Source organism: Balaenoptera acutorostrata, chromosome 15, assembly GCF_949987535.1.
Source record: "Balaenoptera acutorostrata chromosome 15, mBalAcu1.1, whole genome shotgun sequence".
Classification (NCBI taxonomy): Eukaryota; Metazoa; Chordata; class Mammalia; order Artiodactyla; family Balaenopteridae; genus Balaenoptera; species Balaenoptera acutorostrata.
The window spans coordinates 57460764-57482323 of record NC_080078.1 but is presented as its reverse complement, the minus strand read 5'-3'; the positions used below and the strand labels follow the sequence as shown (position 1 = coordinate 57482323).

General features: G+C 47.8%; 1 protein-coding gene across 2 annotated transcripts in view; it reads right to left on the bottom strand.

The window, feature by feature from the left end:
• The window catches only part of RASSF2 (Ras association domain family member 2), a 40994-nt gene extending 19759 nt beyond the window's left edge, over positions 1 to 21235 (bottom strand). Inside the window, exons 1-3 of one of the 2 annotated variants that reach the window (XM_057530205.1) lie at positions 21032 to 21235; positions 20031 to 20105; positions 203 to 292 (exon numbers count right to left, since the gene is read on the bottom strand). In XM_057530205.1, the coding sequence (XP_057386188.1) occupies positions 203 to 261 (59 nt within the window). In that variant the 5' untranslated portion in view covers positions 262 to 292; positions 20031 to 20105; positions 21032 to 21235. The remainder of the gene's footprint in view (positions 1 to 202; positions 293 to 20030; positions 20106 to 21031) is intronic. The other variant, XM_007191704.2, reaches the window with a different exon arrangement.
• Positions 21236 to 21560: the final 325 nt, after the last annotated feature.

Sequence of the window (21560 nt, the reverse complement as noted above, 5' to 3'; positions counted from 1 at the left end):
ACTCTCTATGGCCAGGCTCTGGGGGCATGTTTTTTATCTATAGCAGCAACCTTGCTGATGCTCTCACTGGTCCACACTCAGTTGCTTTCTCCTTCTCACACACATGAACTCCTCTCGTGCACAGAGGAGGCTCCTCTGCCAGTGGCTTCCGTTCACATGGGACTGGCCACTGCAAACACAATACCATAGCAAAAAATCTTACTTGGAAATGTATTTATCTTGTCCACATGGGACTAGGGAAGTTTGGTGACTGTAGTCCATTCTTCCTTTCTCTTTTCATCAGATGAGAGGCCTATATTTGAAAGGTGAAGACAGAGGTTAAAGTCAGGTTGTGTCCTTAGGAACTCAGCAGACCATGTACCAGGGGCGGGGAGCACATGGCTCTCTCTCCCTGCCCCAGATCCACAGCTCAAGCAGCCCAACACTGACCCAGGGCCAGGGAAATGCCACACTGCTGGCTGCTGCCTCTGCTTGCCACAGCCTCTGAGAAAAATCCCACTTGATCATGGTGTATGATCCTTTTAATGCACTGTTGAAATTCAGTTTGCCAGTATTTTGTTGAGAATTTTTATATTTACTTTCTTCTAGTATTTCAGCCTGCAGGTTTTTAATTTTTTTTTTATTGTAATGTCCTTATCTGGCATTGTAAAATGAGTTTGGGAGTGTTCCATCTTCTTCAATTTTTTGGTAAGAGTTTGAGAAGGATCAGTATTAACTCTTCTTTAGATGTTTGGTAGAATTCGCCAATGAAACCATCTGGTCTTGGGCTTTTCTCTGTTGGGAGGTTTTAGATTGCAGATGTTCAATATCACTAATCATCAGGGAAACGTAAATCTTGCAAACTATTATATACAGGATGGATAAACAACAAAGTCCTACTGTATACCACAGGGAACTATATTCAACATCGTGTGATAAACCATAATGGAAAAAATATGAAAAAGAATACATATGTGTATAACTGAGTCACTTTGCTGTACAGCAGAAATTAAATACATTATAAATCAACTATACTTCAATAAAATTTTTTGAAAAAACCACAATGAGATATCACCTCACACCTGTTAGAATGGCTATCATCAAAAAGACATGAGACAACAAGTGTTGGTGAGGATGCAGAGAAACTGAAACCCTTGTGCACTATTGGTGGGAATTTGTAAAATGGTGCAGCGCTGTGGAAAACAGTATGGCAGTTTCTCAAAAACTTAAAAATAGAACTGCCATATGATCTAGCAATTCTACTTCTGGGTACATACCCAAAAGAACTGAAAGTAGGACCTTGAAGAGATATCTGTACACCCATGTTCTTCACAGCATTAATCACAACAGCCAAAAGGTGAAAGCCACTCAAATATCCATCAGTGGATGAATGGATTAACAATGTGGGGTGTATATATATATATATATATATATATATATATACACACATATATATGTGGGGGGCATATATATGTAAAATGTAATATTATTCAGCCTTAAAAAGGAAGGAAACCCTGTCACACATTACAACAAGGATGAACCATGAGGACATTATGCCAAGTGAAGTAATCTAGTCACAAAAGGACAAGTACTGTATGATTTTACTTACATGAGGTACCTAGGTCAAATCCATAGAGACAAGAAAGTAGAATGGTGGTTGCCAGGGGCTGGGGAAGGGGGAATGGCAAGTTACTATTTAATGGGTATAGAGTTTCAGTTTGCAAGGTGAAAACAGTTCTGTGGCTGGATGACAGTGATGGCTGCACAACAATGTGAGTGTACTTAATGCCACTGAACTGTACACTTAAAATGGTTATGATGGCAAATTTTATGTGTGTTTTGCCACAAATTTTTTAAATGGAAAAAGCAGGCAGAAAATCAGTGTTATAGTGACACAATGTGAAAAGGATTCAACCCACTGTTGCTGGCTTTGAAGCTGGGGGAATCGGGTGTGAGCCAAGGAATGTGGGTGGCCTCTAGAAGCTGGAAAGGACAAGGAAATGGATTCTCCCCTAGATCCTCTAGAAAAGAACACAGGCCCTGCCAAAACCTTGATTCTAGTCCAGGAAGACCCATGTCAGACCTCTGACCTACAGAACCAGAAGATAATAAATTTGTATTGTTTTTAGCCACTAAGTTTTGGTAATTTGTTACAAGAACAACAGGAAACTAATACAAAGGCCCCCTAAGGAAGGGGTATAAGTGGGAGGAGGGGAGTGGAGGGCTGAGTTCCATTTAGAAAATTCATACCCCACCTGTATACCCAAAAGTGGTACCCCAAGAACACAATTGTTCTCTCTAAATTTTAATTTTTCAATTCTTCAAAAAAAATCATAAAATTTGGAGTATATATGTACTACAAAAAAGGAAAAGGAAAGAAAGTCAGACTACTGAGAAAGTTTTTCTTTTTTTCTTAAGTGACAATTACCATAACTAGTGAGTACCCATTTTTTTTAAAGCACCTCTTCTATGCATATGTAAATGTATATGTTCATTTATTGTGTGCCTAAGATGTGTCAAAGCTTTGCGTTTACTGATGGCATTTCAACAGCAAGTAAACTGGCACAGCCCTGCCTTCAAGTGCACATAGTCCAGCAGGAGGTGGATATGAGGGGAAAGACAATTCTATCGAGGAGGGCAGATGCCACAGCAGCACACAGGAAAGGCACCTGATCTGGACTTGGGTGGGGTCCCAGGAGCTTTCTGGAGGAAGTGAACTCTAAACTGAGACCTCAGTGATGAGATAGAGCTGGCAAAGGTGAGGGGCAGAGTGGTCCAGGCAGGAGCATGCACCAAGATGGGGTGGTGTGTGTGCTGGACCTTGACCATGTCGAGGACTTTGGACTGTGAAGTACAATGGGGGGTGTGGTAGGCTGAATAATGGACTCCAAAGATATCCAGGTCCTAATCCCTGGAACCTGTCAATGTCATCTTATATGGTGACAGGGACTTTGCAGATGTGATTAAATTAAGGATCTTGAAATGGGAAGACTATCCTAGATTATCTGGGTGGACCCTAAATGTAATCACAAATGTCCTAATAAGAAAGGCAGAGGGAGATTCTACAGACAACCTCAGCAGAGAAAGATATTTGAAGATGTTACGCTGTGGATGAAAGATGGAGAAAGGGACCATGAGCCAAGAAATACAGCCAGAAAAGGCAAGCAAATGAAATTCCCCCCACAGCCTCTAGAGGGAGGGCAGCCCTACTGACACCTTAGTTTTGGTCCACTGAAACCAATGTCAGACTTCTGGCCTCCAGAATGTAAGAGAGTATATTTTTGTTGTTTCAAACCACCAAGTCTGTGATCATTTTTTTATAGTGGCAATAGGAAAACAAGGGGAGTTATAAGGGAAGGGTGTGATCTGAGTTGAATTTTGGAATGATTATCCCACTCTGCTGTCTACTTTGAGAAAGGATTGGGGAAGAAAACAGAGGTAGGGGGACCAATTGAGAGGCCTGTCCCAGGGAAGCAGGCAATGGGGATGGAGTAACAGAGTCTAAAGAGTTTAAAGAGGTAGAGAAAAAGTCATGATCTATCAATAAAAAGATTTGGAAAGGGCCAGATTCGACACAGGGGTAAAGGCAGAGTCCAGCACGATGCCTGGCTACTGGTGAGGATAGCGATGTAGGTGGCCATGCACAGTCACAAGCACTGGTGTGAGGAACACGGACTGAGTCTGAGGCAGAGCCATGGAACCCTGTGATGCAGATGACAAGAAGCACAGCCAGGTCTGCGGCCCAGGAGAGTGACAGTGTGGAGCTCCCGGGGAGGGAATCCTGGCTTGGCTGAAGGGAGGGAGGTCAGGAGAGTGGCAAGGTTACCAGGGGGAGAGCAGGGAGGTTTGAAGGGGCAGGGCCAAGGGCAGGTATCCAAAGGACCCAGTAGGTCAGGGATGGGCAGAGAAAAAATGAGTCCCTATAAGAGGAGGGAAAACAGGAGACACAGTATTCTGGAAGCCAAGAGAACAGGGGGCCCTGAGAAGGAGGTCAAGATCAGCAGAGCCAGGAGCTGGTGGTGGGAGCCCAAGGAAGGGAAACCCAGAGGGGCCTCTGATTTACCACGCAGAATCATGAGGGACCTCGGCCAGAGCCAATGCCAAAGCTTGGATGGAGTAGAAATCAGATTAGTAGTGCCTGGCCATTGACAGAACTCATCCAGAACATTCAGGTCTTTCTCCAACCAGGGAAATATCCTATACTTGCTTTGATTACTGCTTCTCTTCCTTCCATTCTTGGTTTTTCTTCTGCAATGTCTCTATCCCCTCTCTCCAGCACTATACATACATACATACATACATACTTACATACATCCCTGCAGTTATCCTCCAAGTCTCGTATAATTTTTACTCACAGTCTCCACCTCCTTATTTTCCCCAGAATTCTACAGCTAATTTTCTAACTCACTGATTGGATTTTCTGCAGGGCTTTCATTCACTGCCTCCATAATAACCTATAATTTGGTAATTTTGTTTTGGATCTGAAAGCAATCTGTCCTGCTCCTAAGACAAATCCCTTTTGACAGTATGTCCTCTTAAATCTACTGAAAATAGCAATTAGAGAAATTAAGTCTTTTCTGCAGTTACTAAAACTATTTGGTACTTGAGGAAAACAGGCAGATTAATGAAACAATATCACATACAGAAATAGACCCAAATATATTTGGGAACATAGAATGTGCGTTACCTTTCTAAATAGCAGGGAAAAGATAGATTAATAAAACAAAATGTTGCTGGAGAATTGACTGGCCTTTGGAAAGGGGGAGATGGGGAATCTAAATCCCTACCTTACTCCTCCACCAAAAGAAATCATAAATGAATTTAAAAATTAAACACATAAAATGCTAAAAGGAAATGTAGGGAATTTTGAACTGGGGAAAACTTTCTTGACCCAAAATCCAGAAGGCATGATGAAAAAAGAAAACTGGATACCAATCTGTAAAAATTTTAAGCTTCTGCTTAGAAAAAAAGTTTACCCTATCCTGAGTCAAAAGGCAAATGACAAATTGGGGGAAAATATTTACAATACATATTATGAAAGGTTAATCTCCTTAATATGTAAAAGTCTTTAATAATTCAATAAGAAAAAGACTACACTCAATAGAAAATTTGTCAAAGCACATGAACAGATAGCTCACAGAAAAATAAATACAAATAGTTAATAAAGATGTTCAACTTCCCTCATCACTATTTTTTACTTACCAGGTTGATAAAAATCATCAAGTAGTCTGATGGCCCAAATGTGGGAATTCTCTAAAGCTCTCTCTGTCTACATATTGAGTGATTTCACCAAGGCCATTGCTATAAATCTGACCTATAGACTCAATTGGCCCAATCTTTGTCTCCAGCCTGACTTCTCCCCACCTTTTTTCTTACTTTTATGTTTCTTGGGCTAGGAATGTTAGGAAAATACTTACACAGCTGACCACATTGTTGAATTGAAATTACAGGTAGCTGATTCTAGGACCCAACCCCTCCTTTGTCTATCTCAAGGACAACAACTGCATCTGTCTTCATAAACTTTCCAACCATCACCACAAATCACTGGCTACCTCCAGCCAGCTGGAGAGGAAAAAAAGCCAGCTACATTTACATACCCTTTAAGGCAAACACAGTAGCAGAGCAAACAAAAGGCCGGAAATTTAGAGTTCAGTCCAATATTGCTTAAGCAGAGGACTGTTTCTCACACAAGGAAGAGTCAGAGGAAGATGGTTGATGGGGCTGGGATCCACATTCAATTGGACACTTCTGCCAAGGGTGCCTGCCAATATCTACAGTCTCAAAGAGATGGATTTGCTCAGCTAGCTGGTTGCAATTCTTCTGCCTTCTCTGTTATTATCAAGAATTTATGAAGCCCTCCTGGACTCCACAATGCCTTGTAAGGATCATTTCCAAGCATCACTTGCACACTGCCTTGAGAATATAGAACCAATCTTCACCATCTCTTTGAAGAGGGGAAAGCAAGATAGAGAGGAAGGAGGGGGCTTCCCACATCAGCCAGCATCTCAGGCACAGAACGGAGACTGCTCACTGCTTCCCACACAGAGAAAGGAGGAGAGAGACAGAATGGGACAAGAATGAAAGGGCAGATTTGACACAAATAATCTTTGACGTGGAGTCACTCTTTAGAAATCTAAAACATATTTAAACCTACTGAACCCCCCCCCGTGAACATGGCCATTTAGCCCTCAAGACTTCTAGATCAGTACAACTTCTCTTTAGAAAAACCTTAAAAGATAAAATGTGTATTGAATGTCTACTAACTACAAAGCATGTCTGCTAACATGTCTGGAGATGTGAATACCGTTAGGCTTGCCAAGTCAGGACATGAGCCTCCTAGTCACCTAGTCACAGTGGAGACCTATTGAGGCCACTAACCAGTCAGTCCTCTCTTCTGGCACCACTTCATGCCCTGGCATGTTCTGGGTTCTCCTCAGCTCCATTAAATGCCTGGGTAATGCCATGCAGCCTGTCAGCAGAACCTAGCACTTCCCATGTGAAGATCCATCCACTACTTCCTGCCTGCTCCCAGGACAACTTGAGGGCACAACCTTCCCCAAGATCCAAGAGAATGTCTTGACAAAGGGAAGGTTCCTAAGCTATTGAAGATGATGACATCCCAGCTACAAAGAACTTTCTACGCCTGTTTTTCATGCTCTGTGAGTGTGTCCATGCTTCTCAGACCCAAATAAACTCACATGTTCCCTAGACACTGATCCAAAACTTACCTCCCCCTACAAACTGTTCTCGCTGTCCCTGGGCAGTGTTGGGGGGATAGGCATCACACCTCAGCCTGTCCTTCATCACAGCACTTACCACCACACAGAAACCATTCATTTGGTGTTTCTTTCCCCTCCCAGGCCTAGAGCTCTCTCTCTTTGGACCCCCAGCTCCCACACTGTGCCTCTCTCCTGCAAATATTCCCATTCTCATTATTAATTCTTCAGCGGAGACAGTGGATTCAACAGTCAGCCCAAAGAAAGCTAACCTGCTGTCTTAGGTTAGGTAATTCCTAGAGGCAGAGGTCAAAATGAGGATTCTTGTGCACATGAGTTATTAAGGAATTGATTTCAGGAGAAACCTGTAAGGGAGTGAGGGAAGAAGGACTGGGCTGGGGAAGGAACTGGAGCCCAGCCACAGCCTGATTCCATGGGAGCTCTAGGGTGTGAACAACTCCACCGAATTGTCCCACTCTAAGACAGGCAGGCCAGGCCTTTGTACCCCACGCTAGTCAGTCACTGGTTGAGAGCCACCTCTGGGAGGAGGGGGTGAGCACCCAGGCATTATCCTGCAAGAGCAATTCTCAAGACTAGGGAGCAACTGAGACCTGTCAGCAGTCCACACCCATAACACGCAGTAGATAAAGGGGGGCCTTCCCTGGTGGCACAGTGGTTAAGAATCCGTCTGCCAATTCAGGGGACACAGGTTCAATCCCTAGCCTGGCAAGATCCCACATGCTGCGGAAGCCCACGTGCCACAACTACTGAGCCTGCGGTCTAGAGCCCGCAAGCCACAGCTACTGAAGCCCGTGCGCCTAGAGCCTGTGGTCTGCAACAAGAGTAGCCATGACAATGAGAAGCCCACGCACTGCAACGAAGAGTAGCCCCCACCTGCCGCAACTAGAGAAAGCCCACGCACAGCAACAAAGACCCAACGCAGCCAAAAATAAAAACAAATAAATAAGTTTACTAAAAAAAAAAAAAAGAATCCACCTGCCAATGCAGGGGACATGGGTTCGAGCCCTGGTCCGGGAAGATCCCACATGCCGCAGAGCAGCTAGGCCCGTGCACCACAACTACTGAGCCTGCGCTCTAGAGCCCGCAAGCCACAACTACTGAAGCCCGCGCACCGTAACGAGGCGTAGCCCCCACTTGCTACAACTAGAGAAAGCCCGCACGCAGCAACGAAAACCCAATGCAGCCAAAAACAAATAAATAAATTTATTTTTTAAAAAATAGATAAAGGGGATCTGGGTGGGTACCAGCAGCGACCACTACATCTGCTTCACGTTAGGGCTTGAAGCTCCTGGCTCCATCACCTTCCTCTACCCACTCTCAAGCTGGGACGAAACAGCTGCCTGCACAGGATCTCCAGGTGTGGTCGGTACAAGGCTGAGCTGCAGGAATGGGGACAGACTTGCCCAAGTTCTGGACTAGTCAAAACCCCGTAGCTACCCTGTAGCTGTTGCACAAAGGATCCTTTCCTCTTTCTTTTCACAGAACCACCCCCCCACTCACAGGTGTTTCCAGCCTCCCCAAGAATAAATGAGGGGCCAGCCAGGCTCTTGAAAGTAACCAGCTCAGTTTCCTGTGATGAGGGCAAGCATTAAGTCCTCAGGAAGCTTGAGGAGGTCGGAAAGGCATCAAAGCTCGGTTCAAAGAGAGCAGAAGCTCCTCTGTTCTTAGCTCTTGGTTCCTCCAGACTCCTGTGCCATCACTCGCTTTCTGTCAGGGAGCCCAGAGAACACACTGAAGTCAATCTGGTCTCAGAGCATCCCCAGGAGGCTAGCTAATCCCTACACAGTTTCTGTTCCAGCCTAGAGACCAAGTGTCTCTCATCTTATTGATCAACTGGAAAGTCCCCAGCAGGCAAATTCAGAACAGAAAGGGGAGCCACCCCTGGCTGGAAAGTCCAGAGTGAGATGAAGACCCCCTTTGGTGTTTTGTTTGTTTTCTGTTTCCTAAAGGGTCTTTCTGGTTGCATAACAGGGGCCAGGCCCTGCCCCACTCCCACCTCAGTTCCCAGGGTAGGATGGGGAGTGCCGGAGCAACAGCGAATTTATAGGACCCAGGCAGTCCCAGTCTCTAAGAAAATATAACTAGGAGAGAGAGACAGGCTAGGAAAGGGGAGGGCTTATTCCATGAAGCATTCCCAGGGGGGCAAACCCCACAGAGCCACCCCCTGACCAGCGAGAAAGACATGCACTTGGCAAGCCTCAACTGAAACCAAAGTGGGAAGGAGTAACAGCTGAACTCAGGACACACGACATCTCAGAGGTTCTAATTCTGGGTGCTCATTAGACTCTCTTGGAGGGGGAGTGGGGTAGGCGGTTAATTTGAAATTCCTGATGTCACGGCTGCAACTCAGACCAATTTCATCAGACCCTCCGGGAGGAGCTCCAGCCACGAGCATTTTTAAAACCTCCCCAGGTCATGCCAATGTACAACCAGGGCTGAGAACCACTATGAAATCTGATAGGGACAGAGCTGTGTAAACTGAGGACACCCCCAAATGCATCTCAACGAAGCCTTTCAAGAATGGAAGGAACAGAATTTTCTAAAAGCAAACTGAGTTGAGTCTTTAGTGCCCCCCTTCCCATTACTAATATTTCAAAGGGGAGAGGGGACTGTGCAGAGCATCCCTGAGGATCAGTGTGTGCAGGCACAGAGCTGATGCAAGGGTCCCCATCACCAAACCAGGGCACCACATCACAGAAGCCAGGGAGACAGCTGCAGGCCCCAGATGCAAAGGAAACACTAGCTGGGGGCCTGCAGCTTCCCCTTTTGGGGCCTCTCCCCACCTCTTCTCTGAACCCTTGTTGGCCCTGCCCTCTGGGGACAATCTGGAGCTCTAGGGTTGGAGAAGAAAGTTATCTGACACGGTGCTTCACACTATAGTATCGAAGACTGCCTCATCAGGTCTCCTGAGGGACTCTGCTTTGTAACCAATCAGTGAGAGAGGAGACAGTGCTGACCCCTCTGCACTTCAGCCTCCTCGTATGGAGGCAGGAAGAAGTGTTGATGGCAAACAGGAAACCCCAGCCCTACCGCGCCACACAAGGAAGGAGACTTGAGCTGCGGCCTGGGGCCCTGCCAAGATCTAGAGATTACAAGAGATTCCACCTGAGCCTGTCCTGAACATGGGCAAAATTCGTGCTGCCTAGGAAGGAAACAGCATACTTTGCCTTCCATCTACATGCTTTCTTCAATAAAAGGCCCACTTACTGGTCAGACCCATGTGCCTCCTCCATCCCTTTCCCACCCCATGTCCAGGCCCCCAGGGAACCACCCACATGGTTCTCAGTCACTCTGCTCAGGAAAAGAACATCAAACAGCACCAAAGGGAGAGATAAGGTCAAGTGTACTGGGTATATGTACTCTACTTCCTCAGCTTTATTGTGAATGTGAATACAAAGCTTTGCCCCTCCACACCCCAAAAGGACGTTAGACGTTAGGGAAAAGGGAGGGGAAGGTATTTGGGAAGAGGTTGGCTTGTCCTGCCTGAGGAGGGAGGGCACTTAACGTGGAGGCAGGTAGCAAAGAGAACTAACAGAAGACTAGTCAAAGGAGGCCCTGGTCTCCTGTTTCCCTCACAAACAGGGAACAGAACAATCACAACAGTATTACTATGTTAATAATAAAACAACAAGTGTGAATAATAGACAACTACCAGAAATGCAAGCTTACTACAGGCTAGATATTACCTGCTTCGACTCATTTAATCCCCATAACAACCCCATGAAGAAAGAAACATTAATATTCCCATTTTGTAGATGAAGCAACTGAGGCACAAAGAAGTGAAGTAACTTGTCCAAAGACACACAGCCAGGAAGAGGCAGAGCTAGAGTTCAAACCCAGGACTGTCTGATGCAAAGCAGAACCCCTATTTAGTACAGCTTCTCTTGAGGTGAATGGGAAGAAAGAGTTTTCAGCTAAAAGTCACCTGACCTGGCCATATTCTAGAGAAGTGTATATCAGAATCCCCCAGAGGGCTCATTGAATACAGATTCCTGTCCCCGTCCTCCCAGTTTCTGATTCAGTACCTCTAGAGTGGGGCCTGAGAATGTGCATTCCTAGCAAGCTCCCAAGTGATGCTGGTGCTGCTGGTGACAAGACTCTAGATGCCTTCTCCTATTCCTTACAAGAACCCACAGGGAAGGCTTTATTTTTATCACTTTAAAGATGAGGAAACAGAAGGTCCCGGAGGTCAGGTGACTTGTCCCAGGTGACAGAGCTGACATGATGAGGCCAGTGCTCCTTCTGTGGTGCCCTGGCTGGACATGAGGGTCTCCAAGTAGGACAGGCAGCTGGAGGCTGGCTTCAGCTGCTGGCCACAGCACACCCCAGAGTCCTGGGGAAGGCAGGTGAGTCAGTGACTGGCCTGGCAGACAAGCTGAAGGAAAAGCAGACCTTGCAGGAGCCCTGGATGGAGATCCCATCCAGGGACCCAGGTATTTGCAATGTTACACAGCCATGAATCCCCAGACACATCTCACCCTCTGTCTAAAGAACAAGCTACCCCCTACACTCATGGGCCCCAAAAACCACCTGCCCCCCTCCTCCTGGAAAAAACCTGGGGGCCTGACTGACAACAGGTACGAGGCCCCCTGCTGACAGGCAATCTCACTCCTATCTCAGGAGGCAGTCTCTGTCTGGTCCACCTGCCAGATGAGGACCTGAGATTCAGCAGGACAAGTGGCCAAGCTGGGCGCCCTCCTGCCAGCAGCAAGGTCTGCAAAACCCCAGCTCCTTCCACCGACAGCTGGGGCCTTGACCCTTCTTGCTCAGGCCTTCCTCACACAGGTGTGAGTCCCTCAGTGTGGCTGGGGAAGATCTGAGGGAATGGTCTCGGGATGCCTGCCGGGAAGGCCTGCCTACTACTCTCACACTAGAGGGCAGGTGGCCAGGCGAGTGACCCCGAGAGTCACAACAAACAGTCACCCCCCACCAAACGATCATTTCGCGGGCCCAGATGAGCAACTACTTGTTTATAGGGAAGTCCTGTCAACAACTACAAGCTTTTGACTTCAGGACGGATATTTAGAAGGAAACCCAAAGACCCTTAGCCTCATATGGGATGAGCAGGGTGTTGGAATGGGGCCAAAAAAGCATGAAGGAAGCAAAAACTCCAGACAGAAGAAGCGGTATGTGTGTGAATGTGTAGGTGTGGATGGGAGTAAATGTATAGATGTAGATATGTAAGGGAGAGTGTGTGTGTAAATGTGTCCATATGGGTGTGAGGGAGAGAGCGTACAAGTGCACATATGAATGTGTGGTATGGGTGTGTGAGGGAGTGTGTGTGTGTGCAAAGAACTTAGACTGCAGCTCAGAGAACCCAAAGACCCAGAAAGCGAACCCTCCAGTATCTACAGGCCCCAGGGAAGGTCCTGGCCACCTCTGCCTCCCTGATGGAAGGGAAGCAGCGCCTCCGTCATCTTCAGCCAGAGGGGCCCTGCCCAGATGGCCCCTCACAGGATAAAGCTCAACAAAGTGCAAAACTCCATGTAACTGACTTGGCATGAGGAAAGAGTGGGAAGTTAGTGGAGGCATACAAGACAAGTAAGACTAAGCATTCCTTCACCTGCATTTCTCAAAACCGAGGGCTATTTTATGGGTATTTAAAGTCCTGCCTTCAGAAGGGCAAATTAAGCTTTCCTCCAGCCCAATAATTGCAAGGTTTAAGTGGAGCCCTGTCCCACAGGGAGGGCCCAAGGTCTGTGTCACTCCTCATGCTCTGAGCCCCCACTCGCCATCAGCTCTAGGCACTGCTGGCTTATCCTGGCAGGTGAGGAGGCCGTCTCCAGTTCCCCACTTCCTACAAGCACAGGTTTCTTTCTGGCCATGCTTCCTGTTTACTAAGTGCTTCTCTGAAACTCATCTCTGACCTCACATCCCCTTCCTAAGGGAACCCCAGCAGTTCTTCCCTTTTTTGGTGTTATAGGCTGAGACTATGAGCTTTGTGTGCAGAGATCTTAGGGTTTCCTCTCCTTGCTACCCAGGGCCAGGATTGGAAACCCAAAAGCCCAAAGCGCTGGCCTCCTCCACCGCCAGAGACAGGCAGGTTCCTTGCCCTTGGAAGCAGTAAGGAAGGCCAGCGGAGGAAGGGTCAGTGTGTGCTGAGCCCTCCCCTGGGGCAGCCACTGTGGGGCATCTCACATCCACCCTTTTTTAACCTCATTAATGCCCTACAACAGGTGTGGGGAAATTCAGCCACACATAGCAGATCTCAGACCCAGGAGAAACAGCTCATCCAGGGGTTTCCAGAACATTTCCAGGAGGCTGAGGGGAAGTTTACCACAAAACCACACTCACACCCTCCTCTGCCTGTCCTGCAACCAGCTGACTAACCCTAAAGAAAAATCAGCACCACGAAAACCAAACTTCTCAAAATGGCCTTCAAAGGCTGTTTCTGTAAAATCTTTATACTTCCCCCACTGTCTGGGATTAAAAGAGCAGCCTTCTGCTGGGCAGAGAGAAAACAGGCAGAGCCAGGTGAAGAAATTTCCAGAGAACACAGTAGGCACATCTGTCCTCCCAGACCTACATTCTTTCACCAGCTCGCTGGAGGGTTGGGGCAGGCTCTTCTGGAAGACTGCTTAATGAGAAACTTAAAACATTTTCCACAGAACAAGGCATCCCAGAGTAAAGCCACTTGACCCACTCCCATGACCCCTGAATAGAGCCACACAACCTAGTATCCAGTTTCTGGGTACCGAAGCTTCCTGACCTCCTCTCACCTCAGACCAGACTGAAACACACATACATACCACCTCCCCTGCCCCCACCCCTTTGCACCATGTTCCCAATTATCCTGTCACATACACAACCCACCACATGCACAAGAGAGCAATCCTTGCCCCAAATATCTGTATAATCAACTGTAAGAGCCTATGTGGAGCCTTAGGAAGAGGGCACTGATTATCTGAGGCCACTACCCATCTCCCCAGAGTTCTTAGGATCTCATGGATTTCACCAGTTAAAGTCCTCCCTGAATCCCAGGCAGGCTGACCCTGCCTGTGGACAAAGCATTCAGCAGCCATACCCACAGCTGCCATTGGTGGGTATTTAGTAGGGTGAGTTGAGCCACAGGATCTGGAATACACAAAGGATGCTTAAAATAGAAAGGCTGAGGTTCTCCTTCTCAATTTTTAAGAAAGATGGTCTCAACAACATGACTTCCACCCGGTTTGGACCTCACTCACGGCATGACAGCTGTTAGGTTTGAGGCACAGTGAACCCCAAGCACACCCACTCAATCCCACCACCACACACAGAAAACCCTGGTATAAGATGATTTGCCAGCAACCAGCAAGCCCCAAATGTGATTAGTTCTGAGGCCCACTGGCCATCCACCTTTGTCCTGCCAGGCTGAGATGGAGGTCAGACGCTGACCCTCACCCCAGGTAATGGCGGCAGAGGCAGCAAGGATGGCCAGGACCTTGTGGCCCTGCCTGAAATGAAAATACCAGAGACCAAGCACCACAATTCTCTCCCAGGTCTTTCTTGTTCCTTTCATTTTTATTATACAAGTAAAACAGACTTTTTAAATTTTAAAAATATAGGTAAGCAAAAAGATTAGGAGCCACAAAAGGACAATTACTGTGCAATTGCACTTTTATAAGAAACCTAGAATAGGGAAATTCATGAAGACAGTAAGTATAATAGAGGTCACCAGGGGCTGGGGTGAGGGGAGGGAATGGGGAGTTAGTGTTCAACGGGTACAGTCTCTGTTTGGGATGATGGAAAAGTTCTGGAAAAGAATAGTGGCGATGGTCATACAACACTGTGAATGCACTTAATGCCACTGCTATGGTCTGAATATGTGTATCCTCCCCGAATTCATATGTTGAAATCCTATGATCGTATTAGGAGCTAATTAGGTCATAAGGGTGGAGCCACGAATGGGAGTAAAGGAGACCCCGCAGCGCTTCCAAGCCCCTTCTGCCATGTGAGGATATAATGAGAAGTCTGCATTCTGGAAGAGGACCCTCACCTGACCATGCTCACACCCTGACGACTTCCAGCCTCCAGAACTGTGAGAAATAAATTTCTGTTGTTTGTAAGTCACTCAATCTGTGGAATTTGTTATATAGTATAGCTCAAACAGACTAAGACAGCTACTGAATTGTATACTTAAAAATGGTTGAAAAGGTAAATTTTATATTGTGTATATTTTACCATAATAAAAAATCAAAAATATTTAATGTAAGAAATTTAAGATCAAAATCTTCCAAAATTCCACCACTCAGAGACAATCACTATTAACATTTTTCCATATATCATTCCAGAGGCAAATATAAGTGGATGATATATCTTACAAAAAATAGCACATTGTTTAGTAACCTAGTTTTTACAAAATGTATCATATTTTCCCACGTTAACAGATACACATCTGTATCCTAAATTTTTTGTAGTCACATGGTATTTTAATGTATAAATACACCATGATTAACAATTTTACTATTTGGGGGCATTTAGTCTCCATTTTTGTTGTTGTTGTTATTATTATTATAAAAAACGCTGCATGGGACATCCCTTATGCACATATTTTTCTTCATGTGTCCAATTATATCCTTAGGATAAGAATTCCTATGGGTGGAATTGCTGAGTCAGGGACTCCCTCAGGAGGATTATCAATGGAGCATTGTGAGTAAAACCCAACTAGGAATGCTGAATTCTGTCATACAGAAGTCTCTTCCTCCACATGGACTTTTCTTGGTTTCCACTTGGGTGTCTACAACATTGCATAGTGGTTCAGGAAAGTAGGGCGTATCCTTTCCATATCCTCCTTACCCACTCCTAAGGCCTCCTCTGGGGACACATCATGCCTACGTCATTAAGTGAAACTGGTACACAAGGAAGACAAAAATTTTACTGGGATAATTCTACTGAAATCCCTTGTGCTAGCAGGAAAGACTAAAACTTTAGGATGGCCCAGTGCTGGGTGCCCCATGGTGGGCAACCTAATTGTAGACATATGAAAGGTTTTCTTTTGTTAAATGTTGTTTTGTATGGACAGAAGGAGAATGCAATAGACTCTTCCTGAGGAAACCAAGGGCCAGAAGGGATCTGTGGAATCATCTAAGCCCTGGCCTTGGAGATGGGGAAACCAAGGGCCCCAAAGACTCAGAGCACTCACTTCAATAATCTTTAACTGAACCTCAGAAGTGTCTCATACACAGTGATTCAGTCAGTTCAGGGCACAGTTGAACATACCCTAAATTTTGACACCTAGTACAATTGGTTGCACCGCGCAGCTTGTGGGATCTTAGTTCCCTGACCAGGAATCGAACCCACGCTCCCTGCAGTGGAAGCACTGGAAGCGTGTAGTCTTAACCACTGGACCACCAGGGAAGCCCCCACACCTAGTACAATTCGTATCCTCCTCACCGTGTGTACAAAATAGGAAATTAAGATCACTGATCACATCCCAGCCCAGTCAAGGCCAGGTGTGTGCTAGAGCTGGCTCCTACTGGCTCTCAAGCCTCTCTCTCCAAAGTATTATAATTCTCTATGGTCCACCAAAACACCCATTCCCAAATCCATCATAGCCCCGTCTGTACTACTCAAAGAGCCAGCAAATGTTTGCCTGAATGCTTGCTGTGTGCCAGGCCCCTGTCTGAGCATGTATCACAGTGAGATAGTTATCATTTCCATCATACAACTGGGGAAACTGAGACTCAGAGACTTTATTTTTTTTCTTCTCATTTTTTATTCAGTCAACAATATTTAAGAGGAATCCAAGATATAAAAGGCATTTTGCAGGATGCTACCAAGGTGAGTCAGTCAAGGACTCTGCTCTCAAATTTCACAAGGTGAGAGATAGAGAACAATGAAACAAGGAAGAAAGGGATGGGCAAAATGTGGGATGAGAAGGCAAAAGATGGGGCTGTACTCCCATGGGGCACAGTCAGGGAACAATTCCTGGATGCAGTGACATTGGAAGTAGCTGGAAATGTGGCCCCAAGCTTTTCAGCCTTGAGTAGGTCTTGCTGGGTGGCAGGAGTGTTCTACTTTATCAGAACCAGGGCTTATCTTTTTTTTTCCATTATGGTGTATTACAGGATATGGAATATAGTTCCCTGTGCTGTACAATAGGACCTTGCTGTTTATCCATTCTACATATAATAGTTTGCATCTGCTAGTCCCAAACTCCCAATCCAACCCTCCCCCTTGGCAAGATCTATTCTCTATGGAGACTCAAAGACTTAAAATGACTTTTTAACTACAGACTAAACCCTTAGGTTGGTTTCCCCCAGAAGCTGACCATAAGACAAGGATTTGAGGACTTCCCTGGTGGCACATTGGTTAAGAATCTGCCTGCCAATGCAGGGGACACAGGTTCGATCCCTGGTCCGGGAAGATCCCACATGCCGCGGAGCAACTAAGCCCGTGTGCCACAACTACTGAGCCTGCACTCTAGAGCCCGTGATCCACAACTACTGAGCCTGTGTGCCACAACTACCGAAGCCCGTGTGCCTAGAGCCCGTGCTCCACAACAAGAGAAGCCACTGCAATGAGAATCCCGCACACCGCAATGAAGCGTCATCCCCGCTCACCACAACTAGAGAAAGCACGCATGCAGCAATGAAGACCCAATGCAGCCAAAAATAAATATAAAATAATAAATAAATTTATAAAAAAAAACATAAGAGAAAAATATTAAAAAAAAAAAAAGACAAGGATTCGAGTGCAAGTTGAAAGGGAGTGGAAAAGTGAAAGAGGGAAGGGAAGGCAGCCAATGAAGGGAGACAGTTATTAGTATTAGCAACTGGGATATGGTCCCACAAGACAACTCTAAAAGACAGCATGGAATATGCCTCAAAATTACCCCAACAGAGAGGTGAAGGAGTTGGAGTATTTATACACTTTCTCCCATCAGTCACTAGTTGAGGTCAAGGGAACACAGGAAGGATGCTGACAGCATCTATTACATTGCCCAATATCATGCTGCTAGAAACTTTGATTGCCATTCAAACTCCAAATCCAACAGTTCTTTCATTTCTCTATAGAAAGGAGAAGTTAATCAAACTAACACTATGGATAAAGTGTTATGCTGGTAAAAGTAAACCTATCTGCCAAATCACTTCGGGTTAACATGTCCAAGGAAATATAAGGTATCTTTTTGCTAATTTTTATCAATATAAGGAATAGGAAAAGCCATTCTAAGTCACTTTGCTCATCTCACGGGAATTAACCAAATGCCCTTCCCTGCCCGCTTCTTCAGTGAGAGGCTGCCTTCTCTAGTTCAGTCACAGCTGCGTTGGGCAGGAGTTCTACAGCCTCAAGCTGTCATCCCCGAGCAGCTGCATCAACCTCTGATTACAGGCTCCAGAGTCTACCATCCAAGGGATGATTAAAAAATGACCCCCTGTCCACCTAGCAAATGGAGTCTGGAAGATGTTCCTGTTTACTGTGCCCTGCTCCCCCACTGCCTCCTGCCCCATCCCCTCCCCCACCACATCCTCCATGGGAATCCACAAATAGCCAAATAAATGAAGCCTTCAGTCATGGGCCTGTGGTAGCTTACCCAGCCTCAAAGATTTATTTACAATTCTTCTGGAGAGGCAGGGAGGTGTTTAAATAGCACAGTGTGTCATTGGGATAAAAAACTGGACCGTATTGTGAAGAGTGGTGGGAGAGGCGGGGAGGTGTAGGAGGAGACCACTGCCCTAGTTTTACAAACCCAGCTGTAGCAGCTCTCCGCAACTATAGCTTGAAGACAGAGACTGTACGTCTTGTTCCATTCTAAGAACACTACTGAGACCTGCCCAGTTTCTCACTCTGGGCAGAGGAAAAGGAATGTGGACAAATCCTGAGACTGCCCTTGGGATCATCCGGTCTCCCAAGTTCTCCAAGGGATTCTCTGACAATCTGGTCCCACCTCCACACCTCACCTCCCAGTGAGGACACTTCCTGCCAAAAGTATCCTTGAGAAGAAGGAAATAATTAGGCCAAGGTCCTGTTGTACTTTGGTGACAGGACCCCTTTCTGGCAAGGCCCGCAGTCCAGCTCTTGGCACTCTAGCATAGGTGCCAGAATACTTGGTCCTGGACACCTCTCCAGCCAACTCTCTTGGCCATTCCTAAGGAGCTCACGCACAGAAGGCAGACAAAAAGCTTGGCTCCAGGAAACAGACCAAGAAATCAAAGCAAAACTCGGTAACTGAGTGGTCCCAGGTAGGCCAGTGCATCCAAGAGTGATGATGAGAACTGAGGGACTGAAAACAAGGTGTAGGGTTGTCAACCATCCTGGACCAACTCCTAGGATAACACAAACTGGAGAGAGGGCCTGAACCCAGAACAGAAGCCATGCAGAGATGCAGAGAAGTGGACTCTGGGGCAGAGTGAGACCGCCCTCAGGAAGGCGGGGGTGCTGCCAGCCGGAGGTACAGCAAGGGCAGAATACTGCACAGGCCCTGACCCACTCAGCCAGGTGCAGAGGGCATATCTTCTACCTTCCCCTGGAAGAGGGTATGACTAGGAGCCCCAGATCCCCTGGCCTTCTCTCAGCCAAGCTCCCCAAAAGTATCCCTCATCATTCTAACCAGATTTCACCAGCATAAAAAACTAGGACAGAGGAACATAGGATATGCCTAGGTTGCACTCCAAAGATTATCCTATCCCCTCTGCACTCCACCTCTGCTCTCCCTTCTCCTGAAGGAGGAGCAGGATTCACCTTCCAGCCTTCTCAGCACAGGGAATCCTGAATTGAACCAGCCCAGACTCCCAGGTGCCTGGGCAGGTTGCATGCTCTGTCTCCATCTCCTTGTCCCAAGGCAAGAACTACCCTCTTTCCAAAGCTACTGTCCCTCTCCGAGCTCAGGCATCATTTGAGGTCCTCTTCTGTCCCCCTGAGGCCCACCCGACTGCAGCAGCTCCCAGGCATCAGGCTGACCTGTTCAGAGGAGAAAGCACAGCTGGTGCCCACACTTATGGCCATACTCCAAGGTCTCTGATCCCAAATGGGCACCTCACAGGCAGACTCCACATTCTCTGAGACACTGCATTTGGACACAAGTTTGAAAACAAAAAAACAAAATACTCCTCAAACTACCCAATATAGCCACTGAGAAGTTTCTTTAATTCTTCAGACCACCTGCAGAAAAAGTTCCCAGTAAGGAAATGTGGATTGGTGAATAAAATAAATCCAACCCCGGATTCCTCAACCAGATGCTGGGGAAAGAAGGCCCCTGGCTCTGTCTCACAGCTGTTTAAAAGAATCATTGTTTCTAATTCTTTCCTCCCATGGTACCAAGATCAACTGTGGCAGGAATTGTTATTTGTCAGCTCATTGGTTCATACATTCATTCATCACATGTAAAGTACTTACTATAAATTTGGCCAGTTCTAGACACGGCCTCTGTTCTCTGGGAGAACAAGTTTTAGGGATCCAGATTCCACACACCTGGAAATAAAGTGCATCGCAACGTTCAGAAGCCTGGCGCTCAGCTCCTGCTGTCACTGAGGCGCAGAGGTGCGGTGGACAACCCAGGACCCACGGAGCGCCCCAGGGTAAGATGGAACCCTGTATCTCCCTGTCAGGCCACCGTGCCTCTCTGCTGTCCCCAGGGATCTCCCAGCTTAGGAACTGAGTGCAATGCAGGCACTCGAAATGCAGAAGTGGCCGGGGTCGGCCCAAGGCACTTGCCTCTCTGGCGAGAGAGGATGCAAAGCCGAGATTCCCAGCGACCTCCGGCATCAGCTCCGGAGACGGGCCGCGAGCCGGCAAAGGGGAAGTGCAACGAGGACCCAGGGCCCCCGCGCATCCGGCGCCCTTCTGAAGGCCAAGGGAGGCTCGGGCGCCGGAGGTTGGAACCCGCCTCCAGGGAATCGTCGGTTGAGCCGGGAAGAACAGGACCAGATTAGGATCGGACACCCCCCAGGACACCCCCCGATTAGGGTCGGGGCCTGCCATCCCTGCACCTGCCCGCCCGGCACCTTCTAGCCAGGGAGTCCCGGGGACCCCGGGGATAGGGTGGGGGCGCATTCCTGCCGCCGCCCTTGGCGTGGAGAGAAGGAAGGACGCCCCAGGAATCGGAGGGGGGAGGACGAGCCTAGAGCCACAACTTTCTCCCGCGGAAGGCGGGCAGGCTGGGGTTCCGCACCTACGCGGCCCCTGCGGAGTCCACACGCCCGGGAACCCCCAGTGTCTGGGGAAGAAGGGAGGAGAACAGGAGCAGACGAGGACTGAGGGGCTGACTCGGACGGGTCAGGGGACACTGAGAGAAAACTTTCGGCGAGGGGAGAGAGGACCGCCCAGTGCACCACACCTTGCACCCCGCAAATCGGGCCCGGAGCCTCGCTCCCCGCGGCCCGCGCCCCGCGCCTTGCCTGCGTCCGGAGCCGGCTGCACCTCTCGCGCGCTGCGGGGACCTTGGAGTTGGAAAGTGGGGGTGTTGCGGCCGGGGACGGCTCCAGCCAGCGTCTCGGTCAGCGGTCGGCGGGCCCGGCTCCCTTACAGCCCTGCTGAGCTTGCGGCAGCCGCGCGATTGGGGGTCGGGCGCCCAGTCCTCCTCCGCCCCTCCTCGCCCTCTCTCCCGCCCCTCTGCCTTTATCTGCCCCAATCGGATCTGACCGCCCTCCCTCCCCCTCTTTCTTTAGCTCTCCATCTCTCCCTCCACCCCTCTTCCCTGGCCTTTCTTCTTCCCCCTCCTCTCCCGCCCTCCCTCCCCGCCGGGGGGGCGGGGCTTCTCCCCTCCCTCCCAGACAAAGCTGTGGCTGCTCATCCCCTTCGAGTCCGGGCTTAGGCTGCCAGCGCCTCTTCCGGCCTGGGGTGAAGGGGTAGAAGTGAGGGGGTGGGGAGGATGAGCTGGCTCACTCACCCCATTCTCCGCGGCCTTCTCCAAAAGGGATAGAGTCT